At 34.7% G+C, this 19,462-nt stretch overlaps 1 protein-coding gene across 4 annotated transcripts in view; it reads right to left on the reverse strand.

The window, feature by feature from the left end:
• NCKAP1 (NCK associated protein 1) overlaps nucleotides 1-17,412 on the reverse strand; it is a 100,384-nt gene extending 82,972 nt beyond the window's left edge. Inside the window, exons 1-3 of one of the 4 annotated variants that reach the window (XM_074338978.2) lie at nucleotides 16,905-17,390; nucleotides 3,547-3,564; nucleotides 2,396-2,506 (exon numbers count right to left, since the gene is read on the reverse strand). In XM_074338978.2, the coding sequence (XP_074195079.1) occupies nucleotides 2,396-2,506; nucleotides 3,547-3,564; nucleotides 16,905-17,012 (237 nt within the window). In that variant the 5' untranslated portion in view covers nucleotides 17,013-17,390. Of the gene's footprint in view, nucleotides 1-2,395; nucleotides 2,507-3,546; nucleotides 3,565-16,904 lie in introns of all 4 variants that reach the window. The other 3 variants (XM_074338981.2, XM_074338987.2, XM_074338988.2) reach the window with 3 other exon arrangements.
• Between the last annotated feature and the right edge of the window lie 2,050 nt (nucleotides 17,413-19,462).

A 19,462-nucleotide genomic window follows, 5' to 3' on the forward strand; every position in this document is an offset into this window, starting at 1 on the left:
TTCCTAATCTAACCTGGCTAAAAGAATTTTGTTAGGTCCAGATCAAAACTGAAATCACAAAACTTCACAAACACCTAGTACATAGTACTTCAGCAGATAAAAAACAACAGAATGGCATTTATTATACAGAATAGCTATAAAGGCCAAAGGACATAACTTAGACTTTGCAAACAAAACAACCAGAGTAAATTCTACAAGTAGTCATAACATTCAACATTGTACAACTGATTTTATAGGTTAAACACAGAATCACCACATGACCCAACAGTTCCACTCCTAGATATATGTACCCAAGACAAACGAAAACATGTTCACATAATTTTTACAAAAATGTTCACAGCAGCACTACTCATAATAGACAAAAAAGTAGAAACTACTCAAACATCCATCAACCGATGAATGGATAAATAAAACGTGACATATCCACAATGGAATATTTTTGGCGAAAAAGAAATAAAGTACTGATACACGTTACAACTTGGATAAACCCTGAAAACTTCATGCTCAGTGAAAGAAGACAGTCACAAAAGACTACCATCTTATACTATGATGCTATTTACATAAAGCTCCAGAATTGACTTTCAGACAGAAAATAGATTTGTATTTAAATGCCTAGGACTGGGGGGTTGACAGGAGTGACTGCTAATGATTCCGAGGTTTCTTTCAGGGGTGATGAAAATGTTCTAAAACTGATTGAGTGTGGTACTGGACGCACAATTCTAAGGCTGTACTAAAAACCATTAAACTGTACATTTTAAATGGGTAAACTGTTATGATACGTGAGCATCTTACTAAAGCTGTTATTTAAAAAAATCAATTCTGTACAGCAAAAATGGAGAAATAAGACTATTGAAAAGAAAACAAACAAACCAGCATTATTAACAATTTGCTCAGCAATTCAGGAACAGTAAAAATTCCTAATTTACTCTTTAAACAAAGTTTTACTGCTATGAAAGTGATTATATATTTAATCAGATCTTGTTAATTTTCTAACAAAAGACCTCGTATTCAGGAATTATTCTCTGATGGAAACTTACACACACATACATATATATAAATTAATTTTAAAAGGTTCTCCGAAGAACTTATATCAGAGATTTTATGAGCCGTGAGAAAAAAAGGTATACTATATGTAATTAAGTGTGCAACAGATTTTCATTATAAAAATCTCTCATTCAGACTAAGAATATAATCTCTCTGATAAATTAGCTATGTCAGTGTCAATAACTAAAAGAGTACTCCACACAAATAATAGTGTTCTTAAAAAGCATGTGCTCTGAATCATCCATTTGTAATGAGGAATAATTAAGATACCTTAATATATTAATTATAAAACAATGTTCTATGAAGCAAAGAGACACCTTTATTAACCTATATTCACATAAAAAAATAAAATACTCTTTAAAAAATGTAAAAAGCACTTTACCAGACTTCTTTTATTAATTCAGACTGGTATTTTCCCTCTGTATTAAAATATTTTAAAGTAAAAGTGGTATCAACAGGCTAACTATAAATCTTCAATGAACATACATGATTTGAGGAAACCAAAAGATGACAAAACATTTTTTAAACAGAGCTTCTTAAAAGTAGGGAAATAATACATAAGAGGAAATTTCTAGACTAAGTTTTTTACGTAAAGAAAAAAAGATAGCAAGGATTACAATATGAGCTATCAAAAGTAAAGTAAAAAGACATGCAGAACAATTTCAAGTCAATAAAATCTATGTGAAAAAGCCATGGTAAGGTGAAAAACAACTCTAATTTTCTAAAATTAGTTATTCATAGAAGTTATTATAAAGAACTATTGAAAGATGTAAACCTATCAGGAAGACTTTGAATATGACTATATTTCAACATACTAAGAAAAACTTTCCCATCTGAGAAAATACGGGATAATAAAGACCTTAAAACCATCACCTTCTTTTATTATTTAATTTTCAAAAATGTTTTTCACAATTATAAGAATACTAAAGAAACAAATATATTTTAAAACTAACCTAATTACTAAAAACAATAGAAGCTCTGCAGACACTAACTTCAAAATAGTTAATTAAGTATATGACTACATAAAAAAAATTCCCTAACTAGTCATACAAACATTTGGAATATTTACATATCTAGTACCTTACTTTCTGTTGCAACTTGAAAGGAAAGAAGTGTATAAGAAATTAAGATCTTATTTTGTGTATAATAAAATGGCAATGCAGTTCAGTGTCATTTTTTCCAGTGTCAAAGGTTAAGAACAGTGTCTCTGAAAGCCCTTAATCAATGTATGTAACTTACATATCAAAAAAAAAGAGTTAGATAAATAAGAGCTACTTTTAAGCATTATACTGACTATTGCTTTCCCTACAGATGACTAAAATCAAGTAATACAGAAATTTAGATGACTTACATTGTTGTTGCGGGTTTCTACAGCAGGGAACTTTCTGACTATGAATTTCACAGCAGATTCCAGGTTTTTGTCAATAAGGTAGGATGGTTTTGCCTTGGGGTCTCCACACGCCTATAAAACAACAGTGATAAAAAAAAAAGTGAAATGCATCCTTCTTCTAAAACCAGAAACAACAGCAAATCTGTAATCAGAATTTAGAGAGGTATTTATTGTTTTTGGTGAGCAGGTGATAAAATGAATAGGCAAAGTGCAGGGGTTGTCACAGCTGAAATATGCAATGGGAGACAGTACAGAGATGTTCTTCTACTGAAAAAAATGCATGGAAAGTTTCAAAGCAGTTAGCGCAGAACAGCAGTGAAGGAAAAAGCTCAAACCTAAAAGAAAAAAAAAAAGAAAAAGAAAAAAAATTCTTGGTTTGAGGTAGGATTGTATTCATCTGAAACTAACATTACAAAATTAAATATTCAGTAAAGTACTGGAAATGTTTCTTTCTAAGTGTTATAAAATAAAAGCTTATGTTTACATGTCTTTTCCAAAATGTTTTCCTCATTCACTTTAAGCATTTTAATACAAGAGTTCAAAAGAACCGGAAGCTGCTAAAATTGTCTTTATAGTACTAAAGTGTGTTGCCTGCTCCTCTTGAACATCTGAGTTACAAGTGTCTTCCATCATACCAGCAGCACTTCAAACAATGAATCTACATCTGTTCTTTATCTCATTAGCGCAGAACAAATGGAAATGTTTACATTTTGACCATGTCAGCAGTACAGCATTCCCTGTAGTAAACTGTAAAGCATTACATAAATGTAAGGTATTATTATTATTAAGAACTTTTTATCTGAACTATCAGCAATACAGAATATAATCTTCAATACTCCTCACTTTCATTATGTGACATTTAATTAACTGCTTGCTAGGGAATTACTAAAATTGTAACATTCCTATTTAACTTTTTATTGCATTTAAAAAGATTGTATCCTCTGAAAATTTTTATTTCTCTACTATGTATGAGGAAATACAGTACTGCAATTTAATGTTTTTTCATTATTTACTATGGCTATGTTGTGAATTGCAGAAAGAGAAGTTATGAAACATGAAACTGATCTGAAAGCGGGCAAGCGGGCAGAGGGAAGGTGAAAAGCTTTGCAAACCTTCCAAACTTGTCCTTGCTGGGGAAGCATTGTAATAAAAAGAGAGAAAATTACGTGTCAACAATGATTGTCAAACTATGACATACGTTTCAGTAGAGAAATTATGCACTGCAGACTATGAATAACAAAACAAGATTAGAACTATATGGTGCTACAATTTTAAAGGTATTCTAAGTAGCGAGTTGTAGTATACAATATTATAGAGTTTATACTGTTCATATTTAAATACTATTGTGTAAGTGTACAACCATGTCAGTTTCTTGGTGCTCTTTCTAAATAAACTTAAAATAATACTAGAAAGAAAAATAAAGACTACATGCAACTATAAAAATAGGAGCAAAACCATCAGTGAAATTTTACATACCTTAAAAAGAAACGGTAGCCAAGAATAAGAATAAATTGTTATTGGATGACTTGCACTTCAGCTCAAATTGCAACTATTTTTTAAGTATCACCTAACTTCCTTCCAAGCCAAAGTATAAAAATCAATGCAAACATTCCTATATTTTCCAAATGGATAAAGGAATGCAATGAGACTTCTGTTAATTCTCACACATAAGTAGATACATTAACTTTAAGAAATGTAGAACTTCGGAATCTTTAATCAGACTGATACAAGGCTATTACGTAAATTGCATTTCAACACCATAAATGTTAAAATTTATGACTTTTCCTCAGAAAAGACTATCATTGTTTAATATATCATTTCTTATAAATTAATCTGCCAGTTAATCCACTTCCCCCAAAATATTACACTATAAACTAAGAATAACAACCACATAACTAAGAACTTGTTCCAATAAAAATAGCTACACATTAGCATTTCTTTGTATCAATAATATAATGAAAATCAAGCTTTATAAACACGCCTGAGGTAGTGCAGAATCCTAAAGTGATTCCAAATTATGTTCAGTTTTTTAATATGTATTATCTTTCACATTCTAATTATTAAAAAGTTCAGCTATTCAGTCTAACATTATTGATTATCAAATAATAAAAATATGCCAGGCTATCATACCCATGATCACAAATTTTACTGTGTAAGAATTTAATCGAGTAACTATATACATATATGTAAAATATGGGCAGCTCTTCCTTCTCACGATTGAAAACAAAAAATGGAATTTCATTTCAATGGAAAAATAAATGGTTGTATAATCTCTTTGTGATTGATTTACCTTTTCCCACACTGCTCAGTGAGCCATATCTAAATATACTACATTGGGAGGCAGTATGCTATAAAGGTTAGGAACACAGACTCTGAAATAAGACAGACTGGGTTTCAATTTTCACCACCTATTAGCCATGGGACCTTAAATATATTACATAACATCTAGTCTCAGTTTCTTCATGTGGAAATGGAGAAATTTGTACTTACCTCATAGGATCATTAGAAAAGAGATAAATAATGTACAGCATTTGGCAAAAGGACTGGCACATAACTGTCTTAAAATGTAGCTGTTGTTAATAACAGCAATAACTACCCAAATAAAAGTCTCATATGAAGAACAATCACAGAATAGTCTTTATCATAGTATACAGAACGAACAATTCCCTCTCCCAATCACATATTTCCTTCATTTACCCTAAGTTTAAACACTCCAAATTTGTTGTACCTAGTAGTTGAGAACATGAGTTCTAAGACAGGTTGTCCATTTTCACATCCTGGCTCAATCACTTCTTATCTGTGTAACGATAAGCAAGTGATTTTACTTCTCTGTGCCTCAGTTTCTTCATCTGTTAAATAGTTGATAATTATAATCTACCCTAAAAAGTTTCTAGGCTCATTACATAAGAGTGTGTGCGCACGTGTGTGCAGAATTTACAGGGATTTTTGGCATACCATGAGCACTCAAAAAATACTAATAAAAATACACGGATCATAGACACTATACAGAAGTAGTAGGCCCCATTTTTTGTTTTCTGAAATCAACCTACTTGATTTATTACTTAATGCCAAAAGAGACACTTGTGTGCAGAATACTGAGGCAAGAAAGAAAAAGTACAAGAAAAAAATAACTTGACTAAAAGCTAACATCTAGGTAAATATATCTTGTCAAAGAGCCATACTCAAAAATTCAGTTAAGAAGGATTTCCTACTATACGAAACCAGTATATAGCAAAATTCCCACTAAATAGATATTTCAGTTAATACAGATTATTATTCTTCCCCACCTCAACTCAAGAAATTTCACTCTGAGGACACTGAGGACAATGAAATCGTTAAGATAACAACCTGCATTTAAGAACACAGCCTGTAGTTAGTACACCTGAAAGCCTATCTCATCCTATTACAGCTATATTATACAAAATTAATCTTTCACTCTTAAAAATATCACCCTGTGAAGTACCACATTTAAGAAAATGATATATACTACTATATTGTGCTATCAATACATTTTAAAGTAATACAGTATGTTTCACAGAGGCTTTCCAAAGACTGAATCAAAAGATTTAACAAATTACCAATTATTAATAAATAAAACTTGAGTATTTCTACCCTCCCTACCCCACCCCCTCCAAAATAGAAAAGGTGAGTACAGGACGAAATTGCACCTAAATCCTTGAATCTTATAGCCCTACTAAAAAAAAAATTTTTCACATAATTGGCTAAAAGGGCTACTTCACCAGACAAAAAGGAAATTATATCTAAAACACAAAATTTAAAAAAAATACACAAACAACTCTACCCCAAAATCTTGTATATACTTTATCTTGACTCAGCATGACTTCATAATACATAAAATAGGGTAATTTAAAATTCTAGAAGATCTACAACAAATTTAAATATACTTAAATTCCCAGTTCTCAGAATTGGAAAAACTTTATTTTCAAAAAATATTCCAATCATCTTTAAATTCAATAGTTACGACTATTTAATGAGACAGATAAAATTAGACTAGTATTAAAGGAAATACTTAAATGTAATAAGAACTTTGTCTCTGATTCAAGTAGATCACAAACTGTATGACCTTAGGCATTAGCCTCAGTTCTCTGATCCATAACGAGGATACTACTACTACCTACTTAATCAGGTAGATTAGTTAAATTTTTAAAAGCAAAAATGCACATAAAGTGCTTATTCCAGTGCCTGGCATGTAAGTTCTTAATAAATAAGTTATAAATATCTTCTATTTTTTAAAATAAAACTTTTCAAAACACATGGATATCTATAGTGAGTTCCCAATTATAAAAATAAGATTTCCATCTAACCAATTCTAGGTCAGTATTGTCAATGCAACATCTCCATTTTTTCACAAAATACAAATATAATATTACTAAAAATAATAAACAAAGATATTTCAGAAAACCACATAATATTTTATTCAGGCCACAAAATAAATGTCTTTGACTAAAAACCTCAAGACAGGTCTGTATATGATTTTAAAACAAATCTGCCAACCTACTAACAAAACCCCTTCCTAAGTCCTTTCCCCAGGCTGTCACAACAGACTTTATACAGTTAGTGTTACATATTTTTTCAAGAACTTACTTACCATTGTTTTTTAAAAAAATCAAATATATAGTCCTCTATTAACTTATGAGAAATTAAGCTACAATCGAGAAAAAAAAGTAATAAAGACTAAGAATTGGAAATAAAAAGAGCATTTACTGGGCATCTGCTGTGTGCAAAACATCTAGGCTTTAGAAATTATCTAAACCTTCACTAAACAAAGGAAAGGAGCTTGAGAAGTTGAGTAACTTGCTCAAGGTTTTCCAACTACTATTGGTGAGTACCCAAAGATTCCAAAGCACTAAAATTATATGCTCAAAAAAAAACAAAGTATAAAAATATGCGCCATTCTTTCAATATCTCAGCTGTTCAAAACTTTAGGGTAATTACTATCAAGCGAAAAATATAAGCTCATTCTGTTTTATTTTTTAAGTCCTAGTTTAACTCAGCAGTAATACATATTCCTTTACCAAAACAGATATTTTGTAGAAAACATTTTTATGTAGAAAATGATATTTTTAAAAACAAAAACTTAATTGAAAAAAACATAAAACAAAATCCCAGGGATCAGAGTGAGAATGCTGTCTGTAAGAGTACAGAAAAGAAACAGCCCCATCTGAATCATATCAGGGAAGAGGAGAAAAATACAAACTGTGACTAATTTAGGCTAGAAAAAGGGATTTCATTTTTACTCAATAAATAAACACCATAGTTTTTTAAGCAGGCTTTGCAAAATTCAAGGTATAAAGGAACTAAGATTCTGAGTCTTCAACAAATTGAAATTAATGCCTAGAGTAAGAATGAACGTGATGTTTGTTCATGGACTATAAAGGCAACTTACCTATCATTCTTTTATTTTTTAATTTTAAAAATAATGAACATTTTCAATAAATATTGGAAAGTCTATCAAGAGCAAAACAAGCCTTGAATTCCACTATTAGTGATTAATTTTCCAATTCTTTTTCTCATGTGTATCACCTACGTTTTGGCCAACCAATCTGTTTTGAACTTCCCTTCTTCCCCCTCAAGCTTGGGTAGGTGATAAAAAAGAAACAGGAAAAGTAGTAATCCATGGTTAGTTTTGATCGGAAAGTATAGTGAAATTGTTGTAATTTTATCAATATGTACCTCTTAATTAGAGCCAGTAAGATTTAAGAATATATAAATTGAGGTTATTGTATTTTAAACACAAGTTCTGGGAAAAATCATGAACTTAAGAAATATTCTAACCCATTATATATTTCAAAATACATTAAAAATTTTAGTGATTCAAATGAGTTACTAATTACTGTTCAATTCACAAGAAAATGTCCCTGTCACCCTTAAACATCTTTCAGCTTCTGATATACAGAAATATCTGTTTATAAAACAAATGTTCTGTTAATAGTTTTTAAAAAGTGTTACATGGGGTCATATTTTTACTGTTCTAAAAAAGTTGCTCTTTGAAGGACTACTGAATAATATACTTCTGAAATACAAAGTTATTTTGTATTAGCAGTAAGTAGATATCAAACTATAATATCAAATACTAAAAAGGAATAGTTAAGAAATGTTTCCTACAGATGGTCTAGAGCTAGATTTAATAGGAAAAAAATGAACTTCTTAAAAGTGTCCTGTTTCGGGCCGGCCCGGTCACGGTTGGAACTCCGTGCTCCTAACGCCTAAGGCTGCCCTTTAAAGTCCCACCTGGGCCAGTGGGCTCTCAACCACAAGGATGCCGGTTGGACTCCTCGACTCCTGCAAGTGATGGTGGGCTGCGCCCCCTGCTACTAACAACGGCAACTAGACCTGGAGGTGAGCTGCGCCCTCCACAACTGGGATTGAAAGGACAATTTGACTTGGAAAAAGTCTTGGAAGCACACACTGTTCCCCAATAAAGTCCTGTTCCCCTTCCCCAATAAAACCTTAAAAAAAAAAAAAAAAGTGTCCTGTTTCAAGCCCTAGGAAGAGAACTAATAACATTAGCTAATATTTCTTCACTTCTTACTCTTGTGCCAGGCACTGAACTAGCACTTTATATGAATTAACTCATTTAATTCTCAACCTTACATGGTTAACTAAAGGGTATTCCACAAATGTGGAATATCTATTTAAGAGTGCAGAATTAGTAACATGGCTTAGAAAACCAAAAAAATATATACACTTGGAGCAACAGAAGCTGAGAGCAAGTACCTTCTAAGATGGTTTTGCTAGTAGAGAGCCTACGTGCAGCCTAGCATTTCAGAAATTTAGTTACACCCCAGAAAATAAATCACTACAGTAAACAATTATCAGAGAAAGAAATCAGAAGTATTAAGAACTTTAATGATTTGTAACATCAGAACTATGTCTGGGGCTTTTTCTTATTCAGTAAGTTTGGGTCAAGATCCAGGTGTATGTATTTCTAAAAACTTTCCAAAATTACATTGTGTATCCCTGGCTAAAAACCATTGGTCTCAATTTATAAAGAAACTATAACCCAGAAAGATTAAATAACTTTCCAAAGTAAAAAAACAAACAAAAATACCAGAGCTTTATTTAGAAATCTAGCTTTCTCAACCCAAGAATATATGGAAAATGGTAAGAAGTTTAGAGGATTTATGCCAACAAAGAGGACATTAGACACTACTTGGGTAATTTATAACCTTATGTATTTCATAGCTTCATATATGCTACTGAACAAAAGTTTTAGAATCCTAAGTAATCCTAAATACTCCTTGTCGTTGCCTGGCTGAAGTTTCTATTCAGATTTCAAAACCAACACAAGCACAATTATCTTTTCCTCTCATCTCCCTGACACTGTAATCTTTAACTTCCTTCTCAAGCCTACCACAATCACACTTACTCATTGTATTTCAGTTAAATATCTATACATGGTTCTCACCTACCAAGATATGGATTTCTTGGCAATGGAGACTGCATCTTAATTTATGTTTCCTCAGTCTCCAGGAAGACATTCAATAAGTGACGAATAAATGAATGAATGAAAAGGAAACCCTCAATTTTTGGAACTACAAGAACAGCTCATACAACTTATAAAATAGATTTAAAGATACAGAATTATTACTCTTAAATATTTACAATAAGCAACCATGCAATAAGAAAGTATTTTCCAGTACGGCTCTTTTACTTAATACAAGAGCTTCCTTTGAAATTGGCACATGTACACCTTATTCACAAACTAACATTCAAGAGCTTATGAAATTTGCTAACTTATTTAAAACATTTCAGTACAATTATTATTTGAAGAAATGATTATTTTCTCACCACTGTCAAATTAAGTAAACAACTTACCAAAGTCTAAATATACCACTGCAGATTCCTAATAGGATCAAAATTAAGATTTTACTACATTTACTAATAAAGGCAATATTAAAAAGTCAACAAAAAAACACATCCTGAGACTAGAAAGGAGTACACTAATTTTGCAAAGTCCAAGGCAAAAAGAAACAAACTTACTGGACATGTTTCTTAATTGTATTTCTTATATTTCATGTTACAGGTTTTTCAATGTGAAAATGTTACCATTTGATTTTAGAAATCAAAATGTAAAAAGTATATCTGAAATTTCAAAATTGAAAACAAAGTATCTCTAAGTGAGGAAATGATTGCATGTGTCCTTAAAATTAAGGAAGATAAATGCTATTTCATTGTTTCTTTTAGAATGCACCTTCCTTTATGCTTCATCTGTACTCTTCCCCCAGTTTGAGCAAAATTTCCTGTTTATCTTTTTTAGTATTTCTTGTATGGTTAGTCCTTTCAGTTTGTATATTTTAATATGTCAGGGACTAAATTTTAGGAATAATCAAAACAGGAAAAATGTATAAACATGAAAAGCAAATACAAAATATATTCCCCCAATTTATTTTCAATTGCATTTTAAAATTCCTAATTCTAAACTATTTCTCATTTTAATACATTACAAGGCTTAATAGAAGTCTCCATTAAAAATTACTCTGGTATATTGATAGTATGATCTTAATGGTCCTTTCATACAAATCCATACAAAATTCATACAAAAATAGTCTACAGTAAAGAGGAAAGTTATTTCTATAATACATTTCTTTAGGTTATTGTGTTCAAAATCTAATTATATCTACCACAAAAATTACACTAATGACTATTAATCTAATGGCAGAAATAATGAAAATTAAGAGCCCAGACTCAGTGGTCCACAAAGAGGTGCCAATCCAAACTCTTATTTTTCTAGAGTAAGAACTGGGCAAATTACTTAACCTCTTCATCTATAAAATAGGTACCTACATCAGATCTAAGGACAATTAAATGAAAAAAATACAAAACAGTATATATTAAGGTCTCAATAAATGGCAGCTGGCATTACTTTTATTATACATTATTTTTATTGGACAATAAAGAGATGAAACTACTTTTTTCTTTTTTATTACTAGTTTCAGGTGTACAAAACATAGTGATTAGACATTTACACACCTCACAGTGATAACCCCAATAAGTCTACTGTGCGTCTTACACCATATATAGCTGTTACATTATCAGTGACTATTATTCCCTATGCTGTACATCTCGTGACTATTTTCTTTTTCTTAAAATTATAGTTGCCATTCAATATTATTTCATATTAGTTTCAGGTGAGATGAAACTATTTAATTCTAGCAACATAAAACGTATATTCTACTAAACCTGACCCAAAATTATTGTAGTAATCTTACTTAATACTAACACTGCTAGTAAACTATCAAACAAAAATATGAATTAGATTGTCAATCATACTAATCAATAAGGACAAGGACAACTTTTAACACTGACAAACTTTTTCATCTGGGCCTCATTTTTAACATATTGGATACAGCCAGCTAAGTGTGTCCATTCCTTTAATTTTCTTAAAATGTAAGTAAGCGTACAAGCAATATTAGGACGCCAGTTTCATTTATATGTAAACTGTACTATGCTGCTTCAATTTTATTTTTGTAAAGAAACTAATTTAATCATAATAGAAACTATGCATGCACATATGAGTATGTTACCATTTGTACAGAAATGGGTGTAAGTATATACGGCTTATTTTTTTAAGTGAGAGATGGGCAGGCAGAGAAATTTGGAAGCCAAACATTTTTGTTATGTTTGAGTTTTGAAAACATGTATTACTTTTGTAATTATTAAACATTTTTAATATTTAAGTTATTTAACAATTCCACAAAGGAAATACAAGATGGATAGGATAATAAATCACTGTCACTTAAAAAATATAATTTTTTCCTAAGTATTGTCCAGTGATCTTTATCTCCTTAGCCTACCATCTAGCAAAACAAGAATTACCAAATCTTTTTTACAAGCAGCTTCCTTGAAAAATAGTTAGAAACATAGGTTTGTTGTTTAAAAAATACTATATATTATTTAAATTCAGATTTATGGAGATGTAATGCTTTATTCTTAACATGTTTAAGTCTCTCGATAATGAAACCTCACTGGGAGAAAAAAAAATCTTATCCAATAATAATTTATTAGTCTAGAGCATGCCACAATACAATCTTCAGAACATGCTTCTGTTCCTGATTGACCAATAGAGAAATTAACATCCAACATGCAGACACACAGAACAGTGAAAAGGAGGACTAAAGTTGGTTCCCCTCTTCCTTCACTTGGCACTGCACTCTTCACATACATCTTTTTTCCCTCCATTCCATAAGCAGATAGTAGCTGAAGACTTAATTTTACAATGCTATTCTATTGTTTTCCTCATGAAATAAATTGATCCAAAATCATAGGAAAAGGGGCTGCAGAGGAGAAAATATTCCTCCAATTTAAGAAAAAAGTGTAAAAAGTAAAAGTGTGTTGAAATCTGCAAAAATATTCCATTAAAAAAAAGTTTGGGTGGGTCTCTTCTGTTGAAGCAGTAATTTAACAAGAGGAAAAATATGCAAGTATTAACTGAGGTCTTTTTGGTATAGAGTTATCAAGTTCACATTGGTGATTGAGTTGAAAAAGAAAGGAGACAAAAAAAGAGAAAGTAAACAACAAAGAAAATATTTTTAAACTTAGCAAAAAATGTTTTCTTTTGGAATTTGGGAATGTGTTTGCTAAACAGCAGTTAAAATTTCAGAAAAACACATTACCAAAAAAGGTTGCTGAGACTCCTAAATAAATAATATCTTACATTCATATAAGTTTTAAACTATTTTCACCTTGTTTTTTTTTTAACTTTTATTGTGTTTTTCTAGGACCCATCAGCTCCACTTCAAGTAGTTGTTTCAATCCTAGTTGTGGAGGGCGGAGCTCACAGTGGCCCATGTGGGGATCGAACTGGCAACCTTTTTAAGAGCACCTTGTTCTAACCAACTGAGCTTAACAGCCGCCCCACATGTTACTGTCTTTTATCTGCACAAATAATCCTATAAAGTAGGCAGAGCATTACCATCTCTATATTATGGAAAACTAAACTGAGCTCAGTTACTACTTAAAATGGGCCGTAACTTCTACCCTACTATTTCACAATGAACTTGTAAAGATAACGTAATCAAAGCTGGAATCGATATTAGTACTCCTTTTATACTTACATTCCCCCCATTTTATAGATGAGGATAAACGAAGCTCAGGGAAGTCAAAACACCTATCCAATGTTACAGAACTCAGTGACAGACTGAAAATTGGAATGCAGATTTCCTAATTTCTGCCCCTGTACTCTACCACCACCACCACACTGCCTGACATGCCACAGTAACAGATATAGAAGTAGCCAGAAAAATGTTAAAAATCACTATATAAGTGAATGGTATTATTAGGTCTGGAAAAGAGAAGACATAATTTTAATAAAAAATAAAATTTTACAGAACTAAGAAATAAATTTAAATATAAATATATCCGCCATCTTCATGTCTTTTCCTTAAAATCCTCCTTTATGTTATTACATCCCTGATTAGACAAGTTCCTTAAAATTTCCATAACCTATACATATTAAGATCTCAAAAATTTTCTGACTGATGAAATTTTCTTCTTAAAAAAAGCTAAACATTTTTCAGCAACCATGTTACATTCCCTCTAATGACACTAAAGCATATTATTCTTGATTATAATAACTTATGAAGTTATTTTACTTAGGTCAGTAAAGTATTTTTCATTGTGTATGCTCACTAAAATATTTCCATTGCCGACTTCCAATTGAAATAGAGCATTCAGATCTGGTAGACAATCTAATGTATACATGCATTAATAAAAATGTGGTTAACTGATTGGCAGACATGTATTATATGGTGGAAGGGTCTTTGTTTTTTTTAACTATAAGAGACTAAGATTGAAAAGATTATGTGGTTTATACTGTCATAAAAATGCAGACAGCATGAACCTTATAAACACATGGTGAACAGATCTTACTCATTTTTCGGGCAAGATTTTTGAACAAATGTTTCAATCCCTAGCCAGCCGGGAAGATATGCCAGTATTATAGACACCTCTACATTGGCTGAAAGAGTCAAATCTGGTGTATTTGTATGCAAAATTATACAAGGAAGAGCAAACCAAAAACTATTATTATTAAAACCACATATATATTGGGGCGGCCAGTTGGTTAGAGCACGTGAACGCGGTGCTCTTAACAAGGTTGCCGGTTTGATCCCCACATGAGCCACTGTGAGCTGCGCCCTCCACAACTAGATTGAAACTACTTGACTTGGAGCTGATGGGTCCTGGAAAAACACACTAAAACAAAACAAAACAAAACTACACACATAAATATATATATATATTAGGCTATATATATTTAAATATATATTGTATATAACTATATATATAACTATACACACACACACACACACTCAGTATCTGTTTCAACAAGGCCTAACTGAAGGTCATGAGGACCAGGTAAGGTCCAAAGTACTATAAATTCAAAAATGTATGACTGTCCCTGCCCAGAGGGAATTCAAAATCAGGCAAGATAGACAAAAATTATTTCTCAACAAACTATAAATATGTGTTAAGTGCTGAAACATAACATTTCAATAACTCAAAATATTTGACTCTTGGATATAATGGTTATATTCATTTTAATTTTACTAGTTCAACAATGTAAGAGCTTGAAGTTTCTCAAAACAGGAAGTGAAAATATATATGCTTTTGAGAAAAGCAGTGAACTGGAATTATAAGAATTCAAATGCTTACAATTTAGTTTAGTATTATTTATTTATGAAGGTGGAATATGTAAAGTTTGATTGTATTTATACCATAAAAAAGTTTAATGAATGCTTAAAAAGATATCTTGCCCAAATACTCAAATCACTTTTGATGTTACTCTCACTTCCTCTTCTAGAAACCATCATAACCATTTCCTTTAACCACAATACCACAGGTCTAGTAACTTTTAGTAATGTTTGAATTTCCACGAATGTTAGAGGGTAATCTCACAAAAAAAGTTCAGGTCAATGTAACCTATAAGTAACACTATCCAAAATGAAATTATTCCCAACCAACATAAATTTATAACTAAGGCTCTTTGGTAAAAGCAGAAGGCTTCTTTGTAATGACACTGAGCTCCTGCCACATAAAATGTAACAAACTGAAGGGGCACGTTGCAGTTACTCTCCAGAATTCACTGGATTTAGGGTCAAATCTGGCATTGAGGTGAGCCACCTGAACATACCTATCCTTATATAGGATTTATTACTCTTAAACCAAGACAGGATTCTCCTTTAGAATTCCCATGTCTGCATCAAATTGTTGAAATGAATCAGTTTTATACTTAAACTCCATGATACAAATTTCAAAAACATTCTTACTTCAGCAGCCCTAATTTACAAACACTGTAATTCTATAGCTATGGTTAAACTAAAAGAAAATATTCATGATAGATTAAAAAGACAACAAAAATAATTGTGAAGATATGACATCAAATACATACTGGAAACTAAGGATCTATATTGTACCCCAAAAAACTCCTTAATTTTCACTTTATCAAATTCTTTAAAACTTACTACACTTATCTTAAAAGGAAAAAGGTTTTGGTTGTTTTCTCCTAATATAAATTAATATGTTGTTCTATCTTTACATCTGTTTTTCTTAACTCCAATTCAGCCTTCCATTCCTAAATCTGCTGAATCCATGTAAAGACTTTCAATAGGCCTATTAGCCAATACTAACTATCCAAATTATCAAAATATACTATGAATCAGCGGTAATGGCAACATATTTGCAGTTTTTAATTTGTACAGACCCCGAACTTTAAGAAATGGTGTTTTGGTACTATGAGACAGGGTTGAAAAAATTAAGATGAGGAGGAGAACAGAGGGAAGGGAGAGAAGGTAGTTATTCCTGTTCTAGTGACTCACAGCCCACAAGTATTTCGGAAGAAAACTGGTTCCACCCTCACTTCCCACTTCTTTCCACCTTCAAAATGAACCACCTCAAAATGAAATAAGCAAATCGTCAACACGCTCTCACATGGCTTTTATTTAGCAATCTAAAATAAAGCGGCAAAGTGAAGACGATGCGGAGTTCATCCTGATTAGCCGTTCCCTTCCCACATTCCCACACTTACACATCAAAAAATTGGGGGGGGGGGGGAAATGCTACCGTCTCCGCCAGATTGCTACCTTTCTACCTCCCAAGTGCCCCCTCCAATCTCGCCCACCCACCACTCTCCCTTTCCTGATGACCCCATTCCGGGGAGAGGGCAGCGGCGCCCCTCACCCCGAGCCAAGCCCGGCCGGATCCCGCCACTGGGAGCCGGGAAATGGCTTCTCACTGCCTCCGGCCGGCCCGCGAACCATCGGGGGAGGCGCCCGGGACTCCGCATTAGGCCGCGGCGCATCCCGGCGACCTCGGGCCGGGCCTGAGGCCGCGACGCCGTGATTTCGGCCCTGGGCGCCGCCCGCCGCCCCCACCCCCGAGCCTCCCTTGCCGTCCCTCCCTCCCCCGCCCGCCCGCCGCCCCCGCCACGGCCTCGCCAGCCGGTGCGCACCTTCTTGATGTTGTAGAGGCGGGTGAGCATGCCGACGCCCCGGTCGTTGAGGATGGTGAGCTTCTCCGCCAGCTTCTGCTGACTGGGCTGCAGCACCGAGCGCGACATGGTGGTGGTGGTGGTGGTGGTGCCGCCGCAGCCGCCGCCGGCCTCCTAGCGCCCAGTCACCGGCCCGCGGCCGCCGCAACCTCTCTCGGGCCTCCTCCCCTCCCACCCGCGACCTAAGCCTCAGGGGAGCGCGCCCATGGCCCTTGCGCCCCAATTCCGCTCCAGTGACAGAGCGAGCCGCGGCGGACGCTTAGGGATCCCTTCCCCGCAGCAGCCCGCGCCCCGGCAGCCTCCTGCCTTCCGCCCGCCGCCCTTCCGTCCCCACCCGCGGCGCTCTCCGTCCCAGCCCCCACCGAGCCGCCTTCCCTGTCTCCTCCACTAGGTGTGGCGGCGGCGGCGGCAGCGTCTCCGGCGGCTGAGAACGAGGCCGCTTCCCGCAGCCCGGGACGAGCGCTCGGTCACCTGATCGCCGCGCCGGCGCCCCCGCGAGGCCGGACCGGGAACTGATCCGGAGGGGCCCTCGTTCGCCCCGCCCGCCCGGCTGCGCTCCGCCGCCGCCTGCGACCGCGCGCGGGCCTGCAAGCCGCGGGGCTGCCCGCTGCGCCGGACGTGGGAGTCCTAAGCCGGGACCGAGTAGGGGCAGGTTTCTGCGCTCGTCCCAGGTCGCCCCACACCCCTTTCCTTCAAGTTCCCCAAAGTTGCTTTTTCGCACCACCTCCCTAAAGAAATCAGCAAAAGCCTGGGGGCGGGAGGGGAGGAGGTGCGGGTTTCAGGAGAGTTTCGCCGTAGAGCGGGCTGGTGGCTCCAAGCTCTGTTTCCTCCCACTGCTCGACAGACGCTCCCCGCTGCACACAGCAGTTGTGCTCTGCGAAGCGGGCTTCGCGTCTCCCATCCTCCCATCCCATCCTAACTCCGCCGCCGCAGGGCGGTTTGTGAGGGAGGAGGTCGGAAGTGAGGGCAACGCAAGTTCTGAGATAATCAGAATCCGGAGTTTGTCGACGGGCAGCACCCATCCGGAGAAGACGCGAACATAGAGGGCCTAGTATCTGCGAGGCAAAAAATAAATGTTCGTTTAATGAACGAAGGAACCCTCCCTTTTTTTTTTTCTGGACTCCACCTTAAATCCCTCCCCTCCTTGAGAACATTCTACTTTTCTAGCTCATGGTTTTTTCCCCCCATGAGTTTCTTTCCTATTAGACGCCAAAGCTATTATTCCCTGTGGTCAAATCTATTAGAAATCGTTCCAAAAATGAACAAATCAAGGACTTAAGTAATCGACTGGGGTTAGGAATTCCAGCCAAGAGGATTCAAGCCTCTTCGATATTTTTGGCTTAATTTCCTTCGATGTGTTAACCTTTTCTATTATACTCATTAATTTTAAGTGAATGACAAAATGTTTGGCCACCTTCAATAAAACATTCTAAGAGTAAACAAGCTATCATCGGATTGATCAAAATATGAAAAGGAAATTGTGATAAATAGCTTTTTAAACTTTTTTTTAAAGCTAGTCTATGTATTATTCCTACGGAAATCTTCATTTTTAATATCCCAATAAGAGAAGTAGAGTGGACTGAATGGATTTGATTTAAGAGGCGTGAGGGTCCTACATCCACCAGGAAGTCAGTCATACCTGACCTTGTGCTTGTGCTTCAAATTCTATACATAGAACTTCATTACCTTGAGTGAATGCTTTGTACCTAAAGAGTTCTTTTTTTTTTTAATACAAACACTTCAAAGAGATCACCTATTGAGCTATCATTAGTCAATAGCACATTGTGGTTTTAATTTATCTGGTTACTTTTCAACCTGATAGTTAAATTTTTAATTTAGAGAAAGCAAGCATTTGGAGCTTGAGGTAGTAAGAGCAGACCTGGGAAAAGCCAGGCTGCGTAAGGGTTTGGGGCAACAAGACAAGAAAACTGAAAAGTGTTGAATGTTGGGAGAAAGATGTGCTCTTTCAGGAGACTGCAAAGAAATTTAACTAGAGACAAAATGACAGAGTCCCATCAATGAAAGGTTATATCATTTTCTAGTTTTTCAAAAGTCCTCTATATAGAGGAACGAAAATGGCACCATATTATAATTTAAATGCAACTATTCCTCCTCAAGAAAAGCCACCATCATGTTTCCTTGTGAACTTGAGCACTTCTAGCTGCTTATCACTCAGAGAGTACCCAATAGAGGGAGAACTTGTAGATACTTATCTCATTATTCAATTTTTAGTATAACTAATTTTTAGATATATTGGCCCTAGACTGAATGGAATTTGTCTCTTTGAGTAAGAGATTAGCTCTAGATGAAGTAGTCACAATTTTTGCAGTTCTCTACATTTTGCATCAAAAGCATTTTGTTACTAAGATACAACCCTTTTATAGTTTTCCTGTATGTGTAGTATATAGTGTGAGTGCCTTATAATAGGTGAGTAATAAGCATATACTTTGCCATGGATGTAAGATTTTGTGACAATTATAATTAATATGTCATTTTATATTTCCTTAAAGTTTTTCAGT

This window comes from Rhinolophus sinicus, chromosome 17 (genome assembly GCF_057876585.1).
Source record: "Rhinolophus sinicus isolate RSI-liver-muscle chromosome 17, RSI-T2T, whole genome shotgun sequence".
Classification (NCBI taxonomy): Eukaryota; Metazoa; Chordata; class Mammalia; order Chiroptera; family Rhinolophidae; genus Rhinolophus; species Rhinolophus sinicus.